Source organism: Odocoileus virginianus, chromosome 12 (genome assembly GCF_023699985.2).
Source record: "Odocoileus virginianus isolate 20LAN1187 ecotype Illinois chromosome 12, Ovbor_1.2, whole genome shotgun sequence".
NCBI classification, from domain to species: domain Eukaryota; kingdom Metazoa; phylum Chordata; class Mammalia; order Artiodactyla; family Cervidae; genus Odocoileus; species Odocoileus virginianus.
In genome coordinates this window covers 63,108,781-63,136,179 of record NC_069685.1, presented here as the reverse complement: position 1 = coordinate 63,136,179, position 27,399 = coordinate 63,108,781, and the positions used below count along the sequence as shown (strand labels likewise).

At 44.5% G+C, this 27,399-nt stretch overlaps 1 protein-coding gene across 2 annotated transcripts in view; it reads left to right on the top strand.

The window, feature by feature from the left end:
- Nucleotides 1-311: 311 nt before the first annotated feature.
- The window catches only part of PITPNB (phosphatidylinositol transfer protein beta), a 58,392-nt gene continuing 31,304 nt past the window's right edge, over nucleotides 312-27,399 (top strand). For both annotated transcript variants that reach the window (XM_020876681.2, XM_020876682.2), the window contains exons 1-7: nucleotides 312-430; nucleotides 5,667-5,697; nucleotides 8,396-8,541; nucleotides 15,258-15,349; nucleotides 15,988-15,995; nucleotides 16,499-16,573; nucleotides 18,137-18,220. In XM_020876681.2, the coding sequence (XP_020732340.1) occupies nucleotides 411-430; nucleotides 5,667-5,697; nucleotides 8,396-8,541; nucleotides 15,258-15,349; nucleotides 15,988-15,995; nucleotides 16,499-16,573; nucleotides 18,137-18,220 (456 nt within the window). In that variant the 5' untranslated portion in view covers nucleotides 312-410. The remainder of the gene's footprint in view (nucleotides 431-5,666; nucleotides 5,698-8,395; nucleotides 8,542-15,257; nucleotides 15,350-15,987; nucleotides 15,996-16,498; nucleotides 16,574-18,136; nucleotides 18,221-27,399) is intronic.

Here is a 27,399-nt window from a genome sequence, read left to right as displayed (position 1 = left end):
AAGTTTAGCTCTTCTCACCAGAAAACGACTTCAAGCAACCAACTCGGAAAACTCACCGGAGAGTGCAGGCTGCACCGACCTCCCCTCCCGCGACAGAACCTGACTGGAAACGCGAGCCGCCGCCAGGAGACAAGCGAGCGCGCGCTGAAGCCGCGCAGTCGCAGATGAAACTTGGCGCGCCCGGGGCGGGGCGCGGGACTGGGGCGGGGCCAGCTCCTCTCGCGCGCTGACGCGACGGGTCGCGGCGGAAGGGTGTGGACGCGCAGGCGCCGCGGCGGCTGGGACGACAGGGGGCGGGCCCGCGCAGGCGCTTTGAGAGGCGGTAGCGGCGGCGGCGGCGGCGGCAGCGGCGGCAGCGGCGGCGGCGGTAGAGGTAGCGGCGGCGGCAGCTGTGAAGGGGTTCCGGAAACATGGTGCTGATTAAAGAATTGTGAGTGGGACCAGTGGGCGTGAGCGAGGTTCTGGGGCGGCAGTGGTGGGGGATCCACTGACTGAGAAGTGGCGGAATATTCCTAAGAAGGAGCGAATCGCGGGGCCGGCCGCTCCCTGCGCGCGCCCCCTCCCGCCGGCACGCGCCCCTGGCCCGCCCGAGGCCCCTCCGCGGTGCGCTCTCCGCTCCCCGCCCCCACCTCCAGCGCTGTTGCCCTGGTAACAGTGCCGCCCTCTCCCCCACCCCAACCCTCACCCCAGGGGCGGAGGAGGCAGGGTCCCGGCCCGAGCGCGTGGCTCCGGCGGGCGAGGCCCGGAGTTTCCGCTGGGACCCGCCTTCTCCCCAACCCCCCCACACCCGAGTCTGAGACTGGGCCCACCCGCAGCCGAAGCCCGATGGTGCGGGGGAGACGCGGTCGGTCAGTGATTTGTCGTCCCCGGGGTGGAGCTTGCCTGTAACCCGCGGGAGGTGGGCTTGCCAGCTAAAGGCTGCCCTGGTGGTCGGGGGCTCGAGGTGGCACGTAGGCGCCCTGAAGTTCCTGCCGGAGCTGGGAGTCGGGAAAAACCTATCTTCGCTGGGAAGCGAAGCTCTCCCCATCCCGAGAGAGCCATCTTTCTCTGCTCTTGAGTCTCAGTTTCTATATCTTGAAGATGGGATGACACTCTGGGCTCCATGGACTTCCTCCGGGTTTAGGTGAGGCGTTAACATGTGGTCGGTCGTATGGAAGGGTTCCCAGGTGCATCATACCGGCGAAGTGATTTTGTTGAAAAGTTATGGCATTTCCTACCGGCAAGGACTGTGACTGATGTCAGGAAGTCTGGTTGGCAGCGAGTGTTCCGCTGTCACAGCTGGTTCATGTTGTCAGCCACCGTTTGGGCAACTGGGGATTTCTAGTGTGGCCCATTCTTGGGTGTTTCAAATGCTGTTTTCATTGTAAATTCTTGAAATTTTGGACTTAATTTAGCTAACTCCAGACAGCTTATTTTTAGTGTTAGTTCAGATTTCTTTTTAAAAGTAATTCCTGTCGCTTTTCTGCTTAAAAATCTTCCGGACCCCCTTATCTCACTGAGGGTAAAAGCCACCGCCTTTAGGATAGATGCCCTGGGAGGTTTTACCCACTGTTTTGTTCTCTGATTTCAGTTACAGCCCTTCCCTTGCCCTTTTGAAGCTCACGAGGTTTCTTGCTGTTCCTTCACTGCTCCAGAAAAGAAGCTCAGTCCAGGGCCTTTCTGCTTGCTCTTCCCTCATTTTACTAATTCATGCCTTTTCATGTGTTTGGTTAAATATCACTTTCATGGAATCTCTTTCTGAAGATTCATTTGCAACCCTCATGGTTTGGTCTTTGCTTTTCCAGCTTCATTGGTCTTCATAGAGCTATCACCATCTAACTTGCTTCTCTGTTACTGGATGTAGTCTCTCACTGTACATAAATTTCATGAATTTATCTATTTTGTTCACTCCCCTGTTCCCAATTCTTGAAGTCTCTGGCACATAGTAAACGTTCAATAAATATTTGTTAAAGAAATGAATGAAAAATTCTAACTTTAGTCAGAGACAGCGATCCTGGGAAGAGAAGTTTTCAGTAAAAATTTTATTAAATTTATAAAAATTTTCTTCCATTTCATTTGTATAATGTAGCATGAAAGTGTTAGTTCATTTATTACTCTGAAATTTTTGTAGTGTCTGTAGTTGGCAGGTGTTAAGACTTCTGGAGGAAATAAGAGAAAATTGACTTAGCCCAAGTCACACAACAAGTAAGTTGCGAAACTAATTTTGGGTTGCAGATCTAGTAATTTTTCTTTTATTAGAGTTACTTCCTCTTTCTGTAATGTGAATTGTATTCAGTAGATCCCTTTGACAGTTATGTGAGTAGTGTCAGGCTAAATCATGGAGAGCAATTCTCATTGGGAATTTGCACACTATGCTTTTTGTGAATCATTACTTTCTTCATAAAAATTTCAATGTACCGAGATAACCAATGTTGAAATATGCCCAAGGTGTAATACTTTTTTCTGAAGGAATTCTCAGTTAATGTTTCCTGATGTCCACTCCTCACCTGTGTCTCTCCTAGATTTTATTTCCCTCCTAAAGACTTCTTTTTCTGGCTGCCCCGTGTGGCTTGTGGGATCTTAGTTTCCTAAGCAGGGATTGAATCTGGGCCCTTGGCAGTGAATGCTCAGGGTCCTTACCACAGGGCTGCCAGGGAATTCCCCTTTTTCTCCTAGAATTTTTGAGGTCAGAGGCTGTTTTCTTATTCCAGTATTCCTGGTATCCAGCATAGCATCTCCTCTAGCACACTGTAAGAACTCAGTGTTGTCTAATGAAAAAAATGATTCTTCCTACTCACCTGTCTGTTTTCTAAAATTGTTCTTGGTCAGGAGCAATGAATAGGTAGGTCATCCTTATGTAAGGATGTTGGTAAACTGTAATATACTTTGGCAAATGTTTGTTGTCTTTAAAAATGCCAGCTATTTTTGACATGAATTAAAAGGTTAGAAATAACTTTTTCAGGATGGGGAGTTATCTTCAAGTTGTTATTGAAGCAGTAGGTGAAATTTCCATTAGCATAAAATCCTGGTTTTAAAGAACTAGTAGGTTGTGTGATTTGGAAAATTATTTTCATAACAGTTTTCAGAAATGTTTGAAAATTTTCAAAGTGCTGTATAAGTTGAATATTGCTTTTAGAATAATAATGCAAAATTAAAGCCTGTTTCTTATCTCTTACTTTTTCTTAAATCTTGAAGAAGTTACTTGACTCGTCATTCATTCAGAATGTCACAATCAGTCACTTTCGTTTTGTGAAGTAAGTTTTCCCTACTAGTAAAATTATTCAGCAGTGATTGTTGGTTTTGTGAAACTTCACGGAAGTCTGTTTCCTTTCTATTCCTTCCTTCGACTTCCTCTGCAGCCTAGCGTTCTCGTGTGTGTGTGTGTGCGCGTGTGTCAGTGTCAGTCGTGGACCCTTGGACTGAGTGTGAGTCATGGACTGTAGCCCTCCGGGTTCCTCAGAGTTCGGCATGGACTGTAGCCCTCTGGGTTCCTCAGAGTTCTTGTGTGTGTGTGTGTCTGTGTGAGTGTCAGTCGTGGACCCTTGGACTGAGTGTGAGTCATGGACTGTAGCCCTCCGGGTTCCTCAGAGTTCTTGTGTGTGTGTGTGTGTGTGTGTGTGTGTGTGTGTCAGTGTCAGTGTCAGTCGTGGACCCTTGGACTGAGTGTGAGTCATGGACTGTAGCCCTCCGGGTTCCTCAGAGTTCGTGTGTGTGTGTGTGTGTGTGTGTGTGTGTGTGTGTGTGTGTCAGTCAGTGTCAGTCGTGGACCCTTGGACTGACTGTGAGTCATGGGCTGTAGCCCTCCAGGCTCCTCAGAGTTGTTGTTGTTGTGTGTGTGTGTGTGTGTGTGTCTGTGTGAGTGTCAGTCGTGGACCCTTGGACTGAGTGTGAGTCATGGACTGTAGCCCTCCGGGCTCCTCAGAGTTCTCCTGTGTGTGTGTGTGTGTGTGTGTCAGTCAGTGTGAGTCATGGATCCGTGGACAGCCCCCCAGGCTCCTCAGTACACGGAGCATCCTCCTTTGGGTCTTTGTTAATCCTTGCCCTGCCTCGCAAAAGATGGCTTTTTACCACAGCCTCCTGCTTCTCATTGTCTTTAAGCACCTAAGAGGACATGTTAGCTATAGCTATGTGGCTTACTTTTTGGAACAACCTTCCAGGATTCTTTGTTGTTGAATGAATGTAATAGATTTCGTATCATTGTATTCCAGGCCCTGAAAATATGCTCCCAACCTGTATCTTTGTCTGACTCTCCCAAAATAGGCTCCCAGCCTATATCATAGTCTTCCCCCTGTCCACTGCACCTCTCCACCCCAGTTTTATTTTCTGTTACTGAGACGGTGAGCGTGTTAGTGTGTACCCCGAGGAGACAGCTGAAATAAATGATTAGGTATTGGAAGGGTTTTGTATAACAAGGTTATTCTTGATGAGAAGAAATTAGCAACCATTGTGACTTGGAGAACCTTCATTGTCTTTAGACGATCATTATCAGAATGACAGAGTGATGAGTGACCCCCAGTAGTCAAGGAGGAGAGGGGAGTCACAGAGACACCTGGAAGAGATGAAGGTGACGGGAGCACTGAAGCATGAGTGAGGAGGACTGGGGAGACAGCAACAGATAAAAAATGCAGCTGAGGAGAAGTTGGAGTGAGGAAGACTATTGGGGATTTCCTGTAAAATGAAAATTGAGGTGAACCCTGTGGTATTTTTTTCCTCTCCTTAAAGTAGAGTTAAAAAAAGATTTTAAGTGGCATTGCTATGGTAGTTAGATGGTAGGAGGGAAAAGTCTAAGAATGACCAGGTTGGGGGCAGGTGGGGTGGGGTGGGGTGGGGAGTTGCCCTCTTGGACCTTGAGACTTTTCATATTTGGGGATGGCCTTGGTTTTCAGAGCTTCTTGTGGAACTAAGTATTTGACGGTACTTACCTAAAAAATCTGGAGGTAAAATGCAATATCCTGATATAAAGTAATTTGTCACAGAATTCTTTTTTGGAATTCATCTTTAGGAGCATTATGCCTCTGTCCTAGTCATCTTGTGTGTACAGGAACAGACTCGGACAAGGTCAAACACAGCAACCTCATGTTGAATCTACACTGAAAGGGGTTGTATTTATCAGGTTAAAAGTATTTTCCATGGTAGTTTTTTCTTACTAAGTCTAAAGGATGTTTTACGTGTTTTTTTCGAATAAGACTGAGCAATAATTGGGTAGTAGGGAGCAATTTTTGGAGGCATTCATTCATGAGATTCAAGACATGAATTCTGTGAGAAAGTATCATAAAAACAAAATGCATAGTGTATAGATGGAGAATGAAACCGAACTAAAAATTTCTTGAGGGCAGCCTGACCAGACAGTCTACAAATGATACATCCTGTCCCCTGCAATTTTCAGTGATGAGTTTCCTCTTGTTCCTTTATTCCTCACAAGAATCTCTACAATGGCGTTTTTGGGGTCCTGGTATGATGAGGATGCTACATGCAAGTGATTGTTGAGAGTCAGCAATGGGTAGTTTTATTTCCCCAGTTTAAAAACTCTTATTTAGATCTGTAGTCATTGCGAGGACCCTCTTCCATAAATGACATCTCGTACTATGCTGTCACTGGATTTAAAGCAACAGGTCTTTTAATCGCGGAGATCAGTTATAAAGCCAACCACTTCGTGTGTAACATTTGTTATCCTTTTGTCTTTTTAGCCGTGTGGTTCTGCCATGTTCAGTTCAGGAGGTAAGTCTTGCTTACATAGTTTATTTTGATATGCTAATCTGAGGTCATATTTTGATTTACGTTGCCATATGTGACAGTGAATTATGATGTGTTAGAGAGAATTAATTGTAAATGAATATCTGTTACCCTGCCTGGTTTTGGAAGAGTCTGAGAACGCTGACCAACTTGTCCAGTGCAGGAATTCTGTCGGCAATATGTCAGAGAATGGAGATTCCAGCCGCAACCTGGGCACTTTAGGGTTAAGTCACTGGCTGCTTGGAGTAACCGCCTACTTTACTGTTGGATATTTTAAACATTTCTCATTACTTTAAACCAAAATATGCTTTCCTGTAAAGTCTGCCTGCTGTTCACAGTTCCTTCCACGTGAGCAGAAAGGGAAGGAAGGAAGCCTGTTCTCTCTTACCCTTGGTGGCCCTTGGGGGTAACTTTTGGCAGTTCTCTCCCCTCTCCTTGGCCCTTGTCGCACCTTCTCTGCCTGAGGTCCCAAGGTGAAGCATTCCCAGCACAGTGATGTGGCCGGTGTAACAGGGCCTCCAGACTTCCTCGCCAGCGCGTCTGGCTGCTGCCTGTGCTGTACTTGTTGCTCTCAGCTGAAACAGTGCTCTGCACAGGAGCGCGAGAGCCCGCACGGTACAGAAAGGCGTCATCTGTTCAGAAAGCCGCGTGGCCGCAGCTCTCAAAAGCAGAGACGGCTCCTGAGAAATCAAGGTCCACGGAGCAAAACCCTCGAAGGCCTTGGGCTCCTCCTGTGACTTGCTCACAGCTTGTGCTCCTCGGTTGTCTGGGCTTCCTGGAGCCGAGACTCAACTGGAACCACTGGATTGGAAGTGGAAGGAAACAAACTGATAACCGGAGATGTGACAGCTGACAGGAGGCAGGCAGGAAAAAATGCAGGAGCTGAAAACGAGTAGCCGTCTGGCGCTGTTGATGTAGACTTGAACACAGCCGCAAGCGCCTCAGTAGGGTCTGAGCTTTCATGTGTATTAGAGCTCTCAGATAAGCCAGGCACCCCAAATCTTGACTTGTACAATTGTTTGAACGTGAACTTGAATGTGGAATTCGACTTTCTTTTCTTTTGGTTTCAGCTAGTTGGATCAACTTGTTGAAATCTTTCTGAGTCTTTTGTTATTGTCACCCAGAATAATCTCAGCTTTTTGTTATATTCAGACTTAATATGCCTCCTGTCTTTAAGTTCTTCTTAAAAATGAGATTGAAAGCTTAGTGGCATGTGACAAGTTATCATTCCATTAATAACATATTTTGAACACTGTTGTTTCTGTGTAAATTTTTGTTACTCTGTTTCTAACCAAGATCAAATTTATCCTCAGACTTAGAGACACTTTAATCTTATTTTTAAAATATGACAGTGTTGAAAAGTGTATTTTGAAGGACTTAAGGATTGTAGCATTCCTGGACTAACCCTGGTGGTCTGTCATAAAAACCAGAAGAAAGAAGACAGCCCTTTCTGCAGTCTGCAATCTCTACAAAAACTGATTTTTGACGTATTTAAGAAATGTGTTTGGTTCCAGCTTCCTAAACCTTTCCAAATTTGTGTGTTTGTGTATTTGAATTAACTGTCAATATAGCATCATATTTCCATGGACTTTTTTAGATAGGACTATTTGCTGAGCTTACAACCACCCTGATTTTTTGTTCCTCGAAATAAAATGTTAGTTTTGAATTACTAGTTTTTAGAGGTAGCCTTTCTTTGAAAATATGCTTAAAAAAAGAGGAAAAAAAGAACAACATTTCTTCAGGCTCTCATCATTAGAAGGAAGAAATTTAGCCAAATTTGAAGAGGTTGGAGATGGTGCCATGATTGAGTCACTGGAACACATTAGAATGCAGGAACTTTGCTTTTTATCATTCTTTGGAACTGTTGGAAATTCCAGATGGGCGTAGAATAGTGCTGTCCACTCACAGGTGTTGGTGCAAGCCAGCGAGAATTCTCATTCACTTTGAAGTGAAAGAGAAAGCACTGTCAGCAATTTCTTGCCTTTTCATGTTAATACTTGTATATTTATACTTTAAAACCAGTTTCCTTTTACTGGAGAACTTCACAGTTAACAGTTCAGACCCTAGATACCCAATACTGTTTGTGCTTAGGTGGACCAGAGCCAAATCAGGCACGTACATACATGAGCATGGAAAACAGGACCCCAGAGGTCTACTAAAGTTTGCACTGTAATGGTCCTTTGTATTTGCAGGCTTTTATTCTCACTTTATAGCCCTCCTCATTATTGAGAATGGTATTCTGATTGTTCAGCTTTCTTTTTTGGCAAAGAAGTAGCAGATACATTCCTGTCGTACCTTCTTCAGGATTTTGTGAAATAAAGTGAGATGTCATAGATGTCAAAATGGTTTGGAAAATATGAATGTATCTTTCTTATTCCAAAAAAATGCATCTCGACATTGAAACAAGTGGATAGTATGTATTAAAGCACCAGAATATTTGTAACTAACAGTTTTCCTAAATCATGGAAATCTTGTAAACTATTGTAGTTTCTTGAAGCTGTATGATCATCTGGTGTTCATCTCTCCACACATACTAATTTCTCATCTGAGTCACGTTTTCATGTGGAACATATGTGCTTAGTGGTTGGGATGTGCTTTTCTGTATCTGCAGAAAGATTTTAGCACAGGAAGTTTTTGTAGTTACTGCTGACTTACTGAAGTTGGGTACTCTTTGATATTTCAGTATCAGGTTGGGCAGCTTTACTCTGTGGCAGAAGCCAGTAAGAATGAGACTGGTGGTGGAGAAGGAATTGAAGTCTTAAAGAATGAACCTTATGAAAAGGATGGAGAAAAGGGACAGTATACACACAAAATTTATCACCTAAAGAGGTAAGCAGGGTGTTTGCATTTGGTGCTTAGTCATCATATTAAATAATCACACTTTGACTATCCAGCCACTTATTAAGCATGTAACTACCTAATTGACTATTGGGTGTTTTTTTCATTGTGATAATATGTTGCATTTTAATTTTTGAGAGCATTCCTCTCTTTTATTACTTTTAAATTATGAAGTGATCTGTCTGCTTATTAAAAAAATTCAAACAGAAGATGATAAGTTAAAAACTTGGTACCAACCTCGTGTTATCACAAATCCATATCCCTAGAGAGAAATTAGAAACAACATTTGTCCCTGCAGATTGTTTTCTACACATATTGAAAGAAATTTTTAAGAAACATGGAAATGTCACCTGTGTCGTTTCTTGCTGTCCACAGCAAATGGGGTCATACCACACACACGTTTCTGCACTCTGCATTAGTTTTTATTCAGTGATACCTCGTGAGCATCCTCCCGTGTTATCATTTAATGCCCTTTCCTTATTTTCAAAGCTGAGTAAAACGTCTTGGCATAGTCATAAGCATAGTTTGCTTAACCATTCTCTAAATGATAAGTTGATTTAGGTGTTTTAGGTATTTGCCTTCTTGTCTTTTGCAGGTAATGTTTCTGTGAAGGTGGCTGTGCATAAGTCTTTATGCCTTAGGTTCCTCTGTCTCTGGAAGAAGTTTGTTACAGTAGGATTGCTGGAAGCCCATGCTCTTTTAAAGTTTTGGTATTATTGCCAGATTGCCTTCCAAGAATTTGAGAGCATTCATTTCCCCATGATTTTCTTTTTAATTTTTGCCAATTTGATGCACAGAAAATAGCCTCTTGTTTAAATTTGTATTTCTCTATCAGTGAAGTTAAATGTATTTAATTTAACTGGCCCTTTGAATTTATTGCGTGACTTGACCATTCAGATCCTTTGTTCATTGTTTTTATCTCTTAGTTTGCAGTTCTCCTAAGTTTGGCAGTTTGATCTCTGTTTTTTTGTATAAATATTTTAAGATAGAAAATGCATACTAATACTTGCGTAAGGGCAGAAGATCAGCAATGGTTTTTAAGAGTGTCTTGTCAGTAGTGTCTGTTCTCCACAGTTTGTCAGAGGAGGAGGGAATCTGCTCTGCACTGAGCTTTCTCTCTTCGTATTGATTCACGCTGGGGTTTTGTAGAGCCTTTTAAGGGTGTGGATGAGCTGTGATGATTCATATTTTTCATAATTTTCTCAGTTTAAGGCTGTTGCTTTGTTTATAATGACACATGAATATAAAGTGGGACGTCACTTTGTAGAACCTTCAGTTTTACTTTGATGTTATCTTAGAATGCAGCATTTCTTTGTTTCTGCTGCAGGTTTGAGTGAGGGCAATAACTTTGATTAATCAATTTTCCAGAGACTGTGTTATTCATGGTTTCTTTTCATTCATTAGCACCTGAAGTATATCTAAAAATGTGCCTTTTCAGAAATTTTAGCGTTCTTCATGGTATCACCTATATAGTATTCATAGTATTGAATTTACTTATGTTTACTCAGTTTTACTTTTCTAGCACTTGACATTTACTCATTCATTGAATTTTACCAATACATTAAAAAACCTCCCTTTATCACCACCAGTGAACTCTCTGGGGCATCTAAAATAAACCAGAGCGTCTGATGCAGGCCTTTGAGACGGGCCCTGCGTGCTCTGTCTGCTCCCTGCCCACCTCACCGTGCTGCGCTTGTGTCCCCCTGTTCTTTCTTGGCCAGCGTTCGCCACGCTGGAGGCCTCCGAGTGGCCCTTTGGTCGTGCGGGTCCCTCTGCCCGCTCTGTGATCGCTGTCTCTGGGTGTCGCTGGCCCTCAGGTCCCCGCTGCAGTTCCCTGAGCCTCCCTCGCCTCTTCTGAGCACCTTTGCCTCCCGTGCTCGCTCGCCCACTGCCATGTTCCTTAAACTCACGGCACTTTAGGAACACTGCTTTTCTTTGCCTTTTGTTGTCTGCTGACCTATTTTCCGCTTCCCTCTTGGGAAGGTGAGCTCCAGGTAGGAATTGTCCCTGTTTGTACACTGTTATTTACATGGTCCCTGGCACAGTGGGACTCAAGTAAATACCTGAGTGGATCAAGGAACGAGGTCTCCATTTACATAAGGTATATTTCAGTTGATTATAAAGTGAAAGATTACTTACTCAAGAAGACGTAAACTTTCCATTGGGGAAAGTGCAGTTTGAAATGATTTGCCAAGGTATTATTTATCTTAGGAACAGGATTTTCTTTTTTAAAGTTGGCTCCTGCATCAGGAGAAGCTACATGTACACTACAGTCATTTATTATGTCTCTTTTAAATCACGTAAGCCCTCTGTTTTCTTCTCCCACTCTAACCAAGGTATCTTACTGCACAATACACAGGTTCACAGCCATTAGTACGTCAAGGTTAGATTTGATATTGATAACACAATTGGTGAAACACTTCAGTTGAATTTTAACATGAACTTAAGTATTCTTATTTTGTGTTCAGAGATGGAGTGGTGGAAGGCTATGCACTGGCAAAGAATGTTTGTGCAACTGGACATGATACTATGGCTAACACTTAAACTCTGTGATTGAGATGTGTTTACCTTGAGGTAAGCACTGTCACAAATATTGATTTATTGTGAGAGGACATTTTGTGACTAGTTTGGAGTAACAAGAGGATGAATGTCCTTTTTAGTTTGTTTTTGAAGGTCTAGCTCTGTTTTGTTAATTTGGCTACCATTTCTCCATTTTCTGAGACTAAGCTTCCAAAACAGTATTTCCTGCATGTTGCTGAAGTGACATCCTCAGTGACCCTGAGGGGGAGAACGAGGTATATACTTTCTCTTGTGTATAAATGGCACCTTTGACTTGTCTTGTTAGCAATATGTTGAAGTTGCCCTTGATGAAAATTCTTCTCCTTTGAAATAGAATTGAAATTTTATTGTATTTATTCCATGTGTGCATTTCCCCTAAATGTAGTCAGTTCATGTTCTCATATTAAACATGAAAAGCCAGTAAATGTGAAGCAAAACTAGTGCAAAGGTTTGCTCGTTTTTTTGTTACAGTTGTTCAGTTGCCAAATTGTGTCCAACTCTCTGCTACCCTGTGGACTGCAGCATGCCAGGCTCCCCTGTGCTTCACTGTCTCCTGGAGTTTGCTCTTCATATTCATGTCTGTTGAGTCAGTGATGCTATCTAATGATCTCATCCTCTGGCACCCTCTTCTTTTGCCTTCAGTCTTTCCCAGCATCAGGGTCTTTTCCAGTGAGTCAACTCTCTACATCAGGTGGCCAAAGTATTGGAGCTTTAGCTTCAGCAACAGTCCTTGCAGTGAATATTCAGGACTGATTTCCTTTAGGATGGACTGGTTGGATCTCCTTGCTGTCCAAGAGACTCTCAAGAGTCTTCTCCAACACCACAGTTGAAAAGCATCAGTTCTTTGACGCTCAGCTTTCTTTATAGTCCAGCTCTCACACCTGCACATGACTACTGGAAAAAACCATAGCTTTGACTATACAGACCTTTGTCTGCAAAGTGATGTCTCTGCTTTTTAATATGCATTCTAGGTTTGTGATAGCTTTCCTTCCAAGGAGCAAGCATCTTTAATTTCATGGCTGCAGTCACCGACCGTGGTGATTTTTGGAACCCGAGAAAATAAAATTTGCCACTGTTTCCACTTTTTCCCCCATCTATTTGCCATGAAGTGATGGGACCAGATGCCATGATCTCAGTTTTTTTCATGTTGAGTTCCAAGCCAGCTTTTTCATACTGTCTACTTTCATACTCATCAAGAAGCTCTTTTAGTTCCTGCTTCACTTTCTCCCATTAAAGTGGTGTCATCTGCATATCTGAGGTTGTTGATATTTCTCCTAGCAATCTTGATTCCAGCTTGGGATTCATCCAGCCTGGCATTTCACATGATATACTCTGCAAAGTGACAGTACATAGCCTTGACATACTCCTTTCCCAATTTTGAACCAGTCTCTTGTTCTATGTCTGGTTCTGACTGTTACTTCTTCACCCGTATACAGGTTTCTCAGGAGACAGGTAAGGTGGTTTGGTATTCCCATCTCTTGATGAATTTTCCACAGTTGTTGTGATCCACACATCAAATGCTTCAACGTAGTCAGTGAAGCAGAAGTAGATATTTTTCTGGAATTCCCTTGCTTTCTCTATGATCCAACGAATGTTGGCAATTTGATCTTTGGTTCCTCTGCCTTTTCTAAATCCAGCTTGAACATCTGGAAATTCTTGGTTCACATAGTGTTGAAACCTAGCTTGAAGGATTTTGAGCATTACCTTGCTGGAACTTGAAATGAATGCACTTCTACAGTAGTTTGAACATTCTTTGGCATTGCCCTTCTTTGAGATTGGAATGAAAACTGACCTTTTCCAGTCCTATGGCCATTGCCAAGCTTTCCAAATTTGGTGACATATTGAGTGCAGCACTTTAACAGCATCATCTTTTAGGATTTGAAAGAGCTCATCTGGAATTCCATCATCTCCACTGGTTTTGTTTGTAGTAATGCTTCCTAAGGCCCACTTGACTTCACACTCTAGGATGTCTGGCTCTAGGTGAGTGACCACATCAGTGTGGTTATCTGGTCATTAAGACCTTTCTGGTATAGTTCTGTGTTTTCTTGCTACCTCTTTTTACAATCTTTTCTGCTTCTGTTAGATCCTTACTGTTTCTGTCCTTTATTGTGCCCATCCTTGCATGAAACTAAGTCAAACATAAAATGAGTTGAAATACACATGGTAGGAAAAGCATCCTAGATTTAAAATAATAGGCATTTGGAAGCACGATGAAGAAATACTAAAATTTTTTTAGAGATTGGTCTTATGTTGACTTTAAATAGATGATTGCCAAGTTTCTTGTGTCAGCAAATTTTGAAACTTGATGAATATTAAGGTTTTTAGAGTATTGGGCACTATAGAAATAGAATAATTAAGAATATTTTAAGAATTATTTTAGAATAATTAAGAATATGCAATCTTGGGCATACTGTGTATATGATAGTAATACTTCAGCTTTTCCAATGATTTAAAGATTTAATTTGCCACAATAGTAGGAGCTTCAAACCATAGCATTCGTTTTATTTGGCCATGCCATGTCACTTGTTGGCTCTTAGTTCCCTGACCAGGGATCAAACCTAGGCCCTGGCAATGAAAGTGCCACGTCCTAACCACAGCACAGCCAGGGAATTCCTCAACTGCACTGTTCTCGTGTACTGCAGAGGCGAAGAAGGGGCTGTGTGCACTGCCCTTTGTAGTTACACGGCATTCTGGCTGCTCTGGGGCTCGTTCCACCTTCCTTGCTTAGCTTCTGAAATTCAGCATAGGAGTATTTCTGATCAACTGCTCAGTCTTACTGTGGGGCTGTTGTTCTTTCTCTTAGTTTAGGAAATTAAGTTGTGCTTAAGTTTTCAGAAAGCAGCTCTGAAAAGAATATACATAGGGCTTCAAGTTGGAGGATATCATTCTGACATTGTTATTTAGCTACTTAAATTCTGGTTATATGAAATAATGAATTAATGGTTAATTCATAGTGTTATCAGGGGATTAAAGTGAAGAAAGGCATATGAAAGCACCCAGCTACGTGTCAGCTTATAATTAAAAAGCACCCAGCTAGCTCAGTGGTATAAAGAATCCACCTGCCAATGCAGGAGACACAGGAGACATGGGTTCCATCCCTGGGTCAGGAGGATCCCCTGGAGGAGGAAATGGCAGCCCAACTCCAGTATTCTTGCCTGGGAAATCCGTGGACAGAGGAACCTGGAGGGCTGCAGTCCACAGGATCGCAGAGAGTCGGACACTACTGAGCAACTAAACAACAGCAGCAACAGTTGCCGTTGAGTCAGCTCTCACTGCACTGTGCCTGGTGCTTAACACGTTACAGGTACTGGCTGACGGGACCCTCAGTTACTGCAGAGTACGTGATGCAGACCCCATTCAGCACAGGAGGAAGTTCAGAGAGCCCTGTGATGCGACATGCTCCAGGTCCCACAGCTTCTTCAGGGCGATGTGGGATTTGAAACTGACCTGTGGAAAGCCTGCGCACGTACAGGTTTCTGTACCGTAGCGCCAGTCAGGAAGATGGTCATTTCGTTGGCATTGCTGTGAAGACTGATAAAACTAATTTTCCATGTTTGTTAAAACTAACTTTCCAGTTGTGTGTTCTGTTAGTGGTGTATCCGTGGTTGTGCTTTGCCCACTTATCTGTTGGGATCTTTCCTGATAATCTCATGAATTTGCACAAGCTCATCATGTGTTAGTTACATAGTCAACCTGTCTGAGCTGATCAGATTTGAGGCTGCAGTTGACATTTATTTTCCAGGTTGACACAATTTTATACTTAGGTATGTTTGCCTATCTTCCTCTGTTCACGGACCCTTCATATTATCATTTTTAAGTTTTTTCTGTAAAATGTGTTAAAAGGCTTTTATTCTGAGTCATTACTTTATTCTAGAGACTCTCTACTATGTTAAGAAACAGTGTGGTGTGGTCTGATTGCCAGAGACAGCTTCCGTGTCCCACGCAGGTTGAACAGCTTCAGTTAACTCTTAGATCTCGTATTATGGGAGTAGGTCAAAAGCTGTAAGAAAGAGTTACTTCTGTTTAAAAACACAATCATTTTGTTGTCTCTACATTAATTTTATACTTGAGTACTCTGAAACAGTCTGATGGAAGTCAACAAAGTAGTGATGCTGTTGAGAATGTATCCAGTGTTTCTCTCCTCCCAGCAAAGTCCCTGCATTCGTGAGGATGATCGCTCCCGAGGGCTCCTTGGTGTTTCACGAGAAAGCCTGGAACGCATACCCCTACTGTAGAACAAGTAAGTCTGGTTCCCAGAAACCGTCTTCCCACTCTGCCCTGCACTCCGGGGGTCCACGCCTTAGAGAACGGTGACACCAGGTGGGGCCTTCTGTGGGGGGTCGCTGCACAAGCTGTGGCAGAAAAGCAACTGCAGGGGTCCCTCCCCCAAGCCTTGGTGAGGGACACAGTTCCTTCCCAGATGACAGGCACCCTGAGATCATGTTGACCAAGCAGGCTCCACGGGCAGCAGATAAAAGGAATACAGAAATCTTAAAGGTTACCCTCACACGCAAGTGTTGTTTGATGTAGTTTCAACAGTATTTTGCTTCCATTGCCACGTGGTGGAACCGTTTCCTGTTGTTTGTTCCGGGTTGTTCCATCAGCCTTATAAATGGTGTTTTGCTCTTGTGACATTATTCCTTTTACCATTGTTTTAAAATTACTTAAAATGATTAGATTGCGACTCCACAGTCTTAACACATCCCATAGTGTCGCTTGTTTAGAGATTGTGCTTTGCAGATCTAAACCAAATGTTCTGTGTTGGCAGGTAGTTTAATCTTTGTGACATTAAATATTGTGGCAGACTGTTTTGGCTCTGATTATAATATTCTGAAAATTTTTCCTCCTTGGTTGCCTACCTGTTCCGGTGTGCCTCAGTTGTAACGGTGAGTAAAACTGTTTCTGTATCACGTAGTCTTCATCTTTAAACTTCGCCCTATATAGTAATTGCTTTCAACTATTTGTTGCTTTATTTTCCTAAAACTGCCCACCGCTGCATGGCCCTTCTCTATCTCCGGGCACCAGCTTACACTCCACCACGTACTCCACTATTACGGAGCTCTTGGCAGCCTTACCTCGACCTCTCCCTCTTGACTTTATTTTGCTTCTGCAACTTGCTTTGAATGCCACATCCGCTCAGCACAGCTCACAGCTTCTTCGGTGTTAGCCCTGTGCGCTGCATGTCAGGCAGGGCTGTGCACGTTATTTAAATGCATGTTGGCTTGGCCTGACAAGTCTGTAACAGTTGGCAGCTAATGACTGTCTGTCACCTGAGGACCAGTCTTGTAGAGTCAGAGTGTGGACGCTTGTGCCTGGGGAACGCTCCTGCAGACACAAGCCCGAGAACCGGTGGAAGGTCACTGTCATTTTGCTGTTGTGTTTTCCGCAGAACGAATATATGAAAGATGATTTCTTCATTAAAATTGAAACATGGCACAAACCAGACTTGGGAACGTTAGAAAATGTAAGTTTTTGACCCTGGGCTTTCAGTGAGAAGGCCTCCGAAGTGGGGATACCGCAGTCTTGTGTCATCGCCAGCGTGACGCCAGCGGCCTCAGATGAGCGCCCGGCCACGCTGGCGCGTGTCTGGGGCAGGCTTGCCGCCAGAAACCAGTGGGCCTTCCTTGTCAGGCCCCTTGCCTTGGTGTGCGAGTGAACTTGGTGAGGCTGCTGCTTTTATCAGTAACTCCCTTTATCTGGGATTGGGAGAGGGTAGGTAAACAAAACTCACAGATAATCCTTAGGCCAGTTTCAGCTGTTAATTTAAAAAAAGGTTTTTTTTCATCTCTGTATTTGCCAGAGCTCCTATGCATAGCAAAATTGATTGCTTTAATTTTCACCTCCATTCCATTTGGCTTGAATTATTGGTTGATTTCAGAGAAATGCCCAAAAGGCAGGAAGGAAGAAGGTATTTTGAATAATTTACAAAAATGTTGAAACGCTCCTGACTTTTACAAATTGGTGCACTTTTACCCCTCAACTGAATTACCAGAAAGTCGGTTACGACTTGGTATAGCTTCTAACTTTTGGTTAGGTGTAGCAGGGAGCTTGGGAGGGCATCTGTGTCTGCTGTAGGTTGATGCCCTGGCCCAGGGGTTCTCAGGTGCTTGGTCCCTGGACCAGCAAGCAGTGGCGTTGGGGAACTTGTTGGAAGTGCCGATGCTCAGGCCTCACTCCATACACGCTGGGTCAGAGTCTCTGGGGGTGGGGCCCTGCAGTCTGTTTTCTGGGGTGCATTCCAGTTTGAGAATGACCATTGCAACCTTTTGATACTCTCTTACGGGAGAGTAAGTTTATGGATAATGGTGGTAGAGTATGTTTTTCCTCTGCTTTTCTGTTACTGGTGCCAATCAAAGGAACTTTTGAGCTATAACTTGGAGTATTTAACTTGAGTTTTTCTTCAAGATGATCACTTACTTGTATTTTTTTTTTTTCAACAGTAACTAGAATTTAGAGTCTGAATGAGGTATTTTGATATGCTTTAGTCTGTATGATTTAATTTGCCATCTTTAGTGTTCAAATGGGCCTGTCTTTGGCAATTTTTAAGCAGTTCTTTATGGATTCATTGATGGAATTTCAGAAGTAAATGATTGAATGACATGAGGTATAGAGGAATTGACATCCTACTGAAGCGGAATACCTTTAGAGTGAATCAAGTTCAGGAGAGGTTTTCGAGCTTATAGTGCAGCTTCTTAAAATCTAATTATTATGTCACCTTCTGTTTGTCTAGGACTTAGAGGTTATAAGGACTTTGTCACGTATCAGTTGGGTTAAACATAGGTGAGGTTGTCATCTCTAAGAATTACCAGGAAATAATGATGACCGATTTCTGTGAATTTGGCAGCATTCTCTTCCTCCCTCCAGCCTTCAGACAGCTGATTTAATGAAACAGCAGCTTGGGTTGGTTTTATTATGGCTCTTGTTATACTCTGAGAGACTCAAGATAAAGATTATATATGGAAGCGTACTAGTTTTACCTAACGAGAAGAGTATTAAGCTGGCCTTGTTTCCTTTCTGTCATTTGTAGGTACACGGTCTAGATCCAAACACGTGGAAAACGGTTGAAATTGTCCACATAGATATTGCAGATCGAAGTCAAGTCGAACCAGCAGTAAGTACTATGTACAGCTTGATAACATTTTCACCTGTTACCTCTTACCTCTGAAAGTTCTTTTATTTGATTCTTGTGTGGCCTCCCTTTCTACTCTGAAATAAATCTGGAGCTCAGCTCTGGGTCCAGAAAGAGGTCAGAGCAGCACACGAGATGAGAGAGCAGGAGTGGGGGTGGTTTGTTTCTCGTGTGGATGTCACCTTTGCACAGGTGATCCCTTTAAGAAGTCTCAGTATACCCGGGGTACATAGGGGTATGCTTTCATTGAGAGGAAAAAAATAACATTATTTTACAAGAGTTCTCTTCAGTTTCTTTAGATACCGTGGGTACCTTATACATTCAAAGTCTGATTAAGAGAGCAGAATTTTAACTTAACAAACTTTCAGTATTAGTTCAGTTTGTCAGTCTTGTCTGACTCTATGACCCCATGGACTGCAGCACGCCAGGCTTCCCTCTTCATCACCAACTCCTAGAGCTTGCTCACACTCAGGTCCATCCAGTCGGTGATGCCATCCAACCATCTCATCCTCTGTTGTCCCCTTCTCTTCCTGCCTTTAATCTTTCCCAGCATCAGTGTCTTTTCGAAGGAATCAGTTCTTCACATCAGGTGGTCAAAGTATTGGAGCTTCAGCTTCAGTATCAGTCCCTTCAATATTCAGGGTTGATTTCCTTTAGGATTGACTGCTTTGACCTCCTTGCAGTCCAAGGGACTAGTCTTCTCCAGCAGCACAGTTCAAAAACATCAGTTCTTCGGCGCTCAGCTTTCTTTATTCTCCAACTCTCACATCCATACGTGACTGCTGGAAATACCACAGCTTTGACTAGACAGACATTTGTCAGCAAAGTAATGTCTCTGCTTTTTCATATGCTGTCTAGATTGGTCATAGCTTTTCTTCCAAGGAGCAAACATCTTTTATTTTCATGGCTACACTCACCATCTGCAGTGATTTTGGAGCCCAAGAAAATAAAAGTCTGTCACTGTTTCCATTGTTTCCCCATCTATTTGCCATGAAGTGATGGGACCAGAGGCCATGATCTTAGTTTTCTGAATGTTGGGTTTTAAGCCAACTTTTTCACTCTCCTCTTTCAGTAGCTCAGGGCTAAAGTTGTCATTTGTGGAAAACTGTTGATGGTAGAATATCCCAGTTTAACAGTTGTGTAGCTTTCACTTTTGCATCTTACTGGATGTAGATATTTGTACTCTAGACTTTTGACTTAATTTAAAAAATAATTGTTTTCACCTGCAAAGGACGCTTTATTCCTCACCAGCCCCACCCCCCTACTAGCAGTTAAGACCCTTGTTATTTCTTTACCCCAGTCAGTGTTAATTCGGTTCTTAGCGTACGTGGGGCACGGCTGTGGCCTCTGTACGTGCTGAAACTTTGCAGTAAGAGTGGCGCCTCTTGGTTTGTCATGTTAGCACACGTTCAGTTAGGGCCCCTTTCCATTTCAGTTTTGGCGCTTATTCCCTGAACTTCAGCAGGGTTGTAAGGTGAACCCCCAAAAAACTAATAAGTGTCTGGTTTTGCCATTGAAATTGAAAGGTAAGCTTTCAAAAACAAAGGTTGGACCTCTTCTCAGAAATCACCGGGGTGGGGACCACCCGGAGTGACCCTCTGCTCAGCCAGGTCCTGTTCTGTTCAGGGCCCCCTCCCTGATCAGAGCTGTGAACGCTGATAAGGGCACCTTGTCATAGAAATTCTGAAGTTTTAGTTGTGCTGTCATTTAAGTTATTTTAGTTTCAGAAATATTTTCACCTCTGAAGTTACCTCAGACTATTTTTTATCCTTAGAAATGAATGTGTGTTCTCTCTTAGCAACCACATTCAGTTGTCTTGTCTGGCCCCTATTGCTCTTGGTGTCTCTTCTAGCCTCGAGCTTTGTTGGTGGGAGGGTGGTGACAGGGTGGAAGATGCCTTGGTGTGGGTGACTTGACGGCTCGGTTGGAAGAGCTCAGACGCCCGGAGCAGCAGTGCGTGCAGCCCCCGGGGTTGGGCGCTCCTGGGAAGGCGCTCGGACCCTGCTGCGGGCGTCCGGCAGAGGCGTGCTGGCCGCAGAGGTGGCCCAGCCTGCGGCTCGGAGGTCTCATCCCAGGCGGTTCTCCCGCAGACCTCGGGGCGCCTCTCTCTTCCGGGGCCGCTGGAGTGGTTTCCGTTCCTGTCCTCAGGCCACAGTGGGCCCCCAGTCAGCGTTTGCCAGCGGGCGTGCAAGGGGAAGGACAGCTCAGCCGACCGTGCCGTAGCCCTGGAGGCGGGCGTCCCCTTCCTTCCACCCCAGCCTTGCCCCCGGAGGGGAGGGCAGGTGCTGTGTGGTGGCTGCGCTGCCACAGTGGCTCTGGGTGCAGGTCTTCGCGGTGCAGAGGCGCGGCAGGTGGCGGGCTCTTGGAAGGACGTGTGGGTGGATGGACAGGGAGAGAGGATGGCCGGGCCGGGTGAGGACGGTCTGCATTGTGAGTCCAGGGCAGCGGCGCTGAGAACATGCAGTCAGAAACTAGATTGGCCTCAGATTCTGCGATTGCTGCCTGCCGGCTCCTTAGTTACTTAACCTCTCTGAGCCTGTTTTATCTTGTGTAAAATGGGGCTAATTACCTCACAGGGTTAAGCGTGAACACTTAGAGCTGTGCCTAGTGGAATAAATGTTCACCGTCATGGTCATTATTCTTAGCAGGAGTTCTGAGAACCTGTGTACTGAGCATGGTTTGGGGAGTGAATAAGGGTGTATGTGCGGTTTTTCACATAAGTATGTGCAGTTTTCTTTTTCAGCATGCATAGCTCCCCTTTTCCAAGTTACCCTTTAAAGATTAGTAAGATAATTATTGTTATTGTTTAGTTGCTCAGTCACGTCAGACTCTTTGTGACCCCATGGACTGGAGCCCTCCAGGTTCCTCTGTCCATGGGATTTCCCAGGCAAGAATACTGGAGTAGGTAGCCATTCCCTTCTCTAGGGAATCTTCCTGACCCAGGGATTGAACCCATATCTCCTGCATTGCAGGCGGATTCTTTACCGCTTAGTTACCAGGAAGTAAAAGTGTTACTCACTCAGTCATGTCTGACTCTTTGCGACCCCTTGCACTGTATAGCCTACCTGGGTCCTCTGTCCATGGAGTTCTCCAGACAGAAATACTGGAGTGGGTTGCCTTTCCCTTCTCCATAAGCCCGGTAAAATAACAGCCTGTTTTAAAAGTTTACTGATTTTATGGTACCTTTTTTTCTTTATTGTGATAAAATACATATTAACCACTTTTAAACACGCAGTGGTGTGTAGTGCATTCATAGTGTTGTACGACCGTCACCGCCATCTAGCTCTAGAACATTCTCACCTCCCCGAAAGGACACTCTGTTCCCATCTCACCACATGACTCCCCCCCCCCCCCCAGCCTTTGTGCCACTGAGTGTCTTCTGCCCCGTGGCGCTCTCTGTTGTGGATCTCTCATACAGGTGGGATCATTGCAGTGTCTGGCCTCTGCGTCTGGCTTCTTTTGCTTTGGTGTAATGTCCCCAAGATGCATCCACCATGTAGGGTGCGTCACCCGTCATTCCTTTTTATGGGTGAAGACTAGTCCAGTGTGTGAATACCACGTTATGTTTATGCATTCTTCACTTCATGGACATTTGGGTGGTTTTCACCCTCTGGCCATTGTAAGCAGTGCTGCCGTAACCATGTGTCATAGAAGCGTTTCGTCTGTGTGTTTTCTCAAGTCGTGGAAACTACAAGTGCAAATGATATCCTGGAGGGATTCTCCGACCTTTGGACATTTAAAAAAGAAAGAGAAAGAAAAGTCTCAACATGCATATTTTCTGCTATAAATGGGAAGAGGGGAAGGAATGCTGTGTGGTGGGAGGTGCGGGTGCCCTTGACAGTTTGGGGTGTGTAAGGGCCGAGGTGGGTGAGGCTGGGGTGGTTGAGAGCCCCTCGTGTACCCTCTGCCGGTGCGGACGGCCGCCCCCCACTCTGCCTCCAGGCCCCACCTGGTCTCTTGGGCCTCCTCTAGTTAATGTTTGCATCAGGATTAGCTTCTGTCGCAAACACCTGGACCACCTAGCCAGCCTGCCTTCTTGCCAGGTCCAGTTTGGGTTTCCTGTTGAATGTATTTGTTCATTTGATTCTGCACTTTTATGTTCCTTGGAAATTAGAGTCCACAGTGTCAAAGGAGGCTCTAAGGATGCATTTGCATTTCTGAAAGGGCAGTGTTGTCGTAGCGGTCAGCCCCTGTCGCGGGGCTCAGTCTGTGCGGCTGGCACGCCCCCAGCAGCTGCTCGAGGTTGCTCCAGCGCCCTGCAGCGGCTCACACTCTGGGTGAGACAGACCCAGCACGGTGACATGGTTCACACGAGGTGGGGTCTGGGGTCCTTCCTCTCGGTCCATAGCCTGTGTGTCCTGCAGAGTCTGCTTCGGGGGATTTCACCTTTCTTCACATCAGTCTTCCCCTCTTCTGAGTTTCAGCTCTTGTTTGTCTAATTGCTGTGTCTTGTTCTGTGTTCAGGAACTTGTCTGCTCTTCACTGAGTGGCTGCTTGTCAGCACTTGTCAAATGAGCTTAATGAGCTTGAGGGCAGTGAAGAAACTAATTGCTCGCACCTGGGTGGCTGGGGCGAACTGCGCTCTCCCCGTACATCCCTGTGGGCTTCAAGGCACACAGCCTCGGTAGCAGGATTGCAGATGGATGTCGCCTTAGCCCCAGCAAGTTCCACTTCTCGGAGTTGGTCCTCCTCAGTCTGAAGCAGTGTTGTTCAGTTGCTGAATCATGTCCAAGTCTTTGCAACCCCATGGACTGTGCACAGCACGCCAGGCTCCTCTGTCCTTGAGTTTGCTCAGATTCTTGTCCATTTATTCAGTGATGCTGTCTAATCATTTCATCCTCTGTCACCCCCTTCTCCTCCTGCTCCCAGTCTTTCCCAGCATCAGGGTCTTTTCCATTGAGTAGGCTCTTGCCATCAGGTGGTCACAGTATTGGAGCTTTAGCTTCAGCAGCAGTCCTTCCAATGAATATTCAGGGTTGATCTCCTTTAGAATAGACCGGTTTCATCTCCCTGCAGTCCTAGGGACTCTCAGGAGTCTTCTCCAACACCACAGTTTGAAAGCATCAATTCTTCGGCGCTCAGCCTTCTTTATGATCCAGTTCTCATATCCACACATGACTACTGGAAAAACCATAGCTTTGACTAGATGGACGTTTTGTTGGCAAAGTGATGTCTCTGCTTTTTAATATGCTGTCTAGGTTTGTCATAGCTTTCCTTCCATGAGCAAGCGTCTTTTAATTTCTCGGCTACAGTCATTGCCTGCAATGAATTTGGAGCCCAAGAAAATAAAATCTGTCGCTTCAGTATGAAGTACCAAATACATAGATGTAAGATTTTTATAAGGAAATGATCTAAAGTCTCAAATGTTTCTCTGTCAGTGGGGAACTAATGTGAATGTGGTTCACCCGTATGGTGGAGTTCAGTGCAGTTTCCAGAAGGGAGTGAGCCTGTTTGTACTGATAGGGAATCCTTTCCAAGATAATGGGAAGGGAACAAGATAATATCTATGTGCATGCATTTGCTTGCTTACGTATAGACAGATGAGAAAACACGTATAAGATGGTGGTAATGGTGATTCTAGCTAGATGCGGGGGACAGGGTAGACGAGGCCGAGTCTGCACAGGTGTGGACGGCGTAGGGGTACAACCTCTTCTCGCTCAGTGTAGGGTTTTCTTTTGCTGCATGACAGATCACCACAAACGGAGGGAGGGGTTGTGTAATGTAACCTCGTCAAGGGATGACAGCCCCTCACCTTTGCCTTAGTGGCTTGGCTGGAAGCAAGTCACGGGCTCCACCTGTTCTCAGGGGAGGTGATTACACAAGATTATGACTCAGTGTGGGGAGAGGGGTCATCTTAGGTTGTGACTGCCATACCAGCGATCACTTGTTAGTACCTAAAATTCTTTAAGGATAAACTGATGCTCGAGTTGGGAGCTTGGTAACTGTGAATGGGCCAAGGTGGATTTCCAGCAGGGAGACCTGCAGGTGTGGAGATCCCTCCACGCTCAGGCTGGTACCTGAACTCCTGGGGGGCTTCCCTGGTTGCTCAGCTGGTGAAGAATCCGCCTGCAATGTGGGAGACCTGGATTCGATCCCACTCCAGTATTCTGGTCTGGAGAGTTGCATGGACTGTGTAGTCCACGGGATCGCAAGAGTCGGACACAACTGAATGACTTCACTTTAGTCTCAGTCCAACTTAATGCCTTGGTTTTCATTTTGTTTTTAATGAACCCTGGTTTTTCTAATATTTCTTAAAACACCTTAAATGGTTGAATTTCTGTCCTGCATATTACTTGCTTTAAAAGAAACGGAAACAGTTGGTTAGTAATTTTGAGAGGGTACAGCCAGGTCTCCCAAATCAGGATGAACATGAATTGGGTCGAAGTTAAGAAACCAGGAAGTTGGGAGTGAAACGTGAATCTTTCTACTCCACCTGGTGGGCGTTTTCCGTCGCTGCAGGTGGATTTAATCCAAACAGCCCTGAACACTGTTTCAGTTCAGAGCAACTGTTGACGACTTCGAGTATCTAACTCTCAGTGCTGGTTTGCTGGTGTCAGACAGTTCTCATTGTGGACTTGCTGGGTTGGGTCATGCTGATGTACCATATTTCACCATGCATTAGATTCGCAGTGTCACTGATGCTCAGGTGGGGCCTTTGACGTCTTGACATAATTGAAGGATGACATTGTCAAAATGACTCTGAACTTCTGCCAGTGTGACACAGTCACCGAGTAGTTTGCTACAGGAATCATACGTACGTTTAAATTGATGGGTTACTTGTTTTTTTCCCTCGATGACTTAATGGGAAGTCTGCATAGGACTGCTGCTGTGGCCAGTGTTTTCTGTAATTTTCTAGAAGGTACATCACTGCCTAATGAAACAAGTTGAGCAGTCTGTGATTCCTGTGTAAATGTCCCCACCCGATCATCTTCTGGCCAAACAAAACAGACTTCTTGTTTTAGTGAAAAGAGGCATTAGAGTGACACACGAGGATGTTACGTTCTCTAAGAAGGAAGGCGCCTTCTGCTTGTAATTCCAGCAGCCAGTGAGCACACACCGCCGCCCCCACTCAGATCCTCTGTCCCCTCAGCCTCCCACCCCTCCCTCATTTCAGATACAACCCGGACGTCACTCCTGAAAAGCCTTCCTCAGTAAACCGGGTTCCCCTTGGAGGTCTAGACTGGACTGATCATCTCTGTGTTTCTAGGATCCAGCAAGGTGCTCATTGCCTATGTCGAGAGCTTTTCAATAAAGGTTTGGTGGGAAGGTGCAGATTTTTTCCCCTGTGTGGTATTGAAATTGGGGGGTGGAGTGGGGCAACAGTTTGGAGGAATGAAGTTTTTATTGTTCAAGTATTAAGTGAGCAAATGCTACTTCAGCTCCTTCTTTACTAATCCTAGACCATGATGTATATATGATGTACCTTCAGTTCTAAAAACGGTTCTTTCTACATGAGCAAATGCGTTTCTGTCATATTAACAAGTGTTTCAGTTAGATCAGATTGTAAGGAGTCAAGGTGTCCAGCATATATTCCAGTGGAATATAAGCTTCAAAGTATTTTTAATTTCTAAAGTTGTTCTTGATTCATAACCACAGTAAAAAGTTGAGAATTCTTTAAATGTTCTGATGAAATGCACATGCATATCTTCAACTCATTTCCAAAATATACACAAATGAGTCAGTTGACATCTGCTTCTGCTTTTTTTTTTTAAGGTATAAATTTGAATCTGGCCCCTTTTAATCATCTCCAGCACTTTGTCTAAGTAGCTTCCCATGATTTGTATACAAAAGTCACTTCCCAGGAGAGGGAGACTCTTTAAAGTGTGAGCTGAAGTGTACACACGATTAACATCAGAGAGACCTTCGTTTTTGGAAGTAATTTGAAAGAAAATGAGCACCGTTTAAAAAAAGAAAAAAATTGGAACCACATTTTTAGGTATTTGTTTGTAACCAGAAAGGATTGTATCAGCCTTCCTCTATAGTCTTTGCTTCCTCTGAAGGATTTGTATGGGACTTGATTTTTAACATTTCCAATTCGTTTTTCATAGGAAAAATGTTCAGTTCAAATTTTTAAGGCTCACAGTTCTAAAAGTGATACATAGCTTAACATCTGTTTTTTAGATGTCAATAATAAGCAAATATTAATGGCGTGTAAGTATTAAGTTGGTCGGTAGATGTAGTTTAAAACTACAGCTCCATCCCAAATTAAAATGCAGCAAGTTTAAAGAATGATTTTTTTCCCCCTCGTGTCAACATCTTGGGGTATATTTATTAAAGGTGAAAGATTTTTCCTGAATGAGGCATTTCAAAACCAAGAGTTGTCCAGTTTTGTAAGCTTGGTGTTGTTTATCTGAAGATGGTATTCCTAAAAGGAAGAGACAGGTTTGAAACTCACATGCTATATTGATTCTGGGTCACAGACAGAATGTGCACGGTGTGGTCTGATTGATCAAGTCCTTGGTGGAGACTTCCTCAGAGAGGTCGGAGGGGCCCTTTTGCTGTGGGTGACCCAGTACGCTTGTACTTTTGAGATGAGGCTCAGATTTCATTCATATCTCTTCCTTCTTCCGACCTTTTTAACCCCCTTTTGCCCAGTTTGTCGCTTCCAGCTCCTCATCCTTTCCTGCCCATGAGTGTAACTGCCATAGTGGCCAGGTCAGCACCTCCGGAGCTCTGGACTCGGTCCAGCTCTCTCGGTGCTCTCTGATCGCTCTTGAGAAGTGCTCTAATGCCCTGTTCACGGTGAACAGGGTCGGGGAGGGTACTCTTCTAGGATTTTGGAAGCAGGGGGAATCTCAGTTGGAGGCCATGGTTGAGAACATCCACACCAGTCATGAGTTGCCCTGTTAAGGAGTTTGAGCCAAGCAAAGTGCTGTGACTTGCCATTACTGACGGAGGGCAACCAGGCCTCAAGAGCAGGGCTGCCGACTTACTCTTTCTAGAACGTCTCCCTGTATGTTGTTTCTTCCTTTGCATGATGTTGATGAAGAGCATTCTTAACTGATGTAAAACAAGCAAGTGCCTGCCTTTTTGTCCATCTTCCTGTGCGTCCCCCAATCTCCCCCCGCCCCATCGTAATAGCAGTTTTCATCCGTAGCCTTGGTTACCTCCATCCGTAACCCCTGAACTGTGGCATGTTTGAAAATTTGCATACATACAGT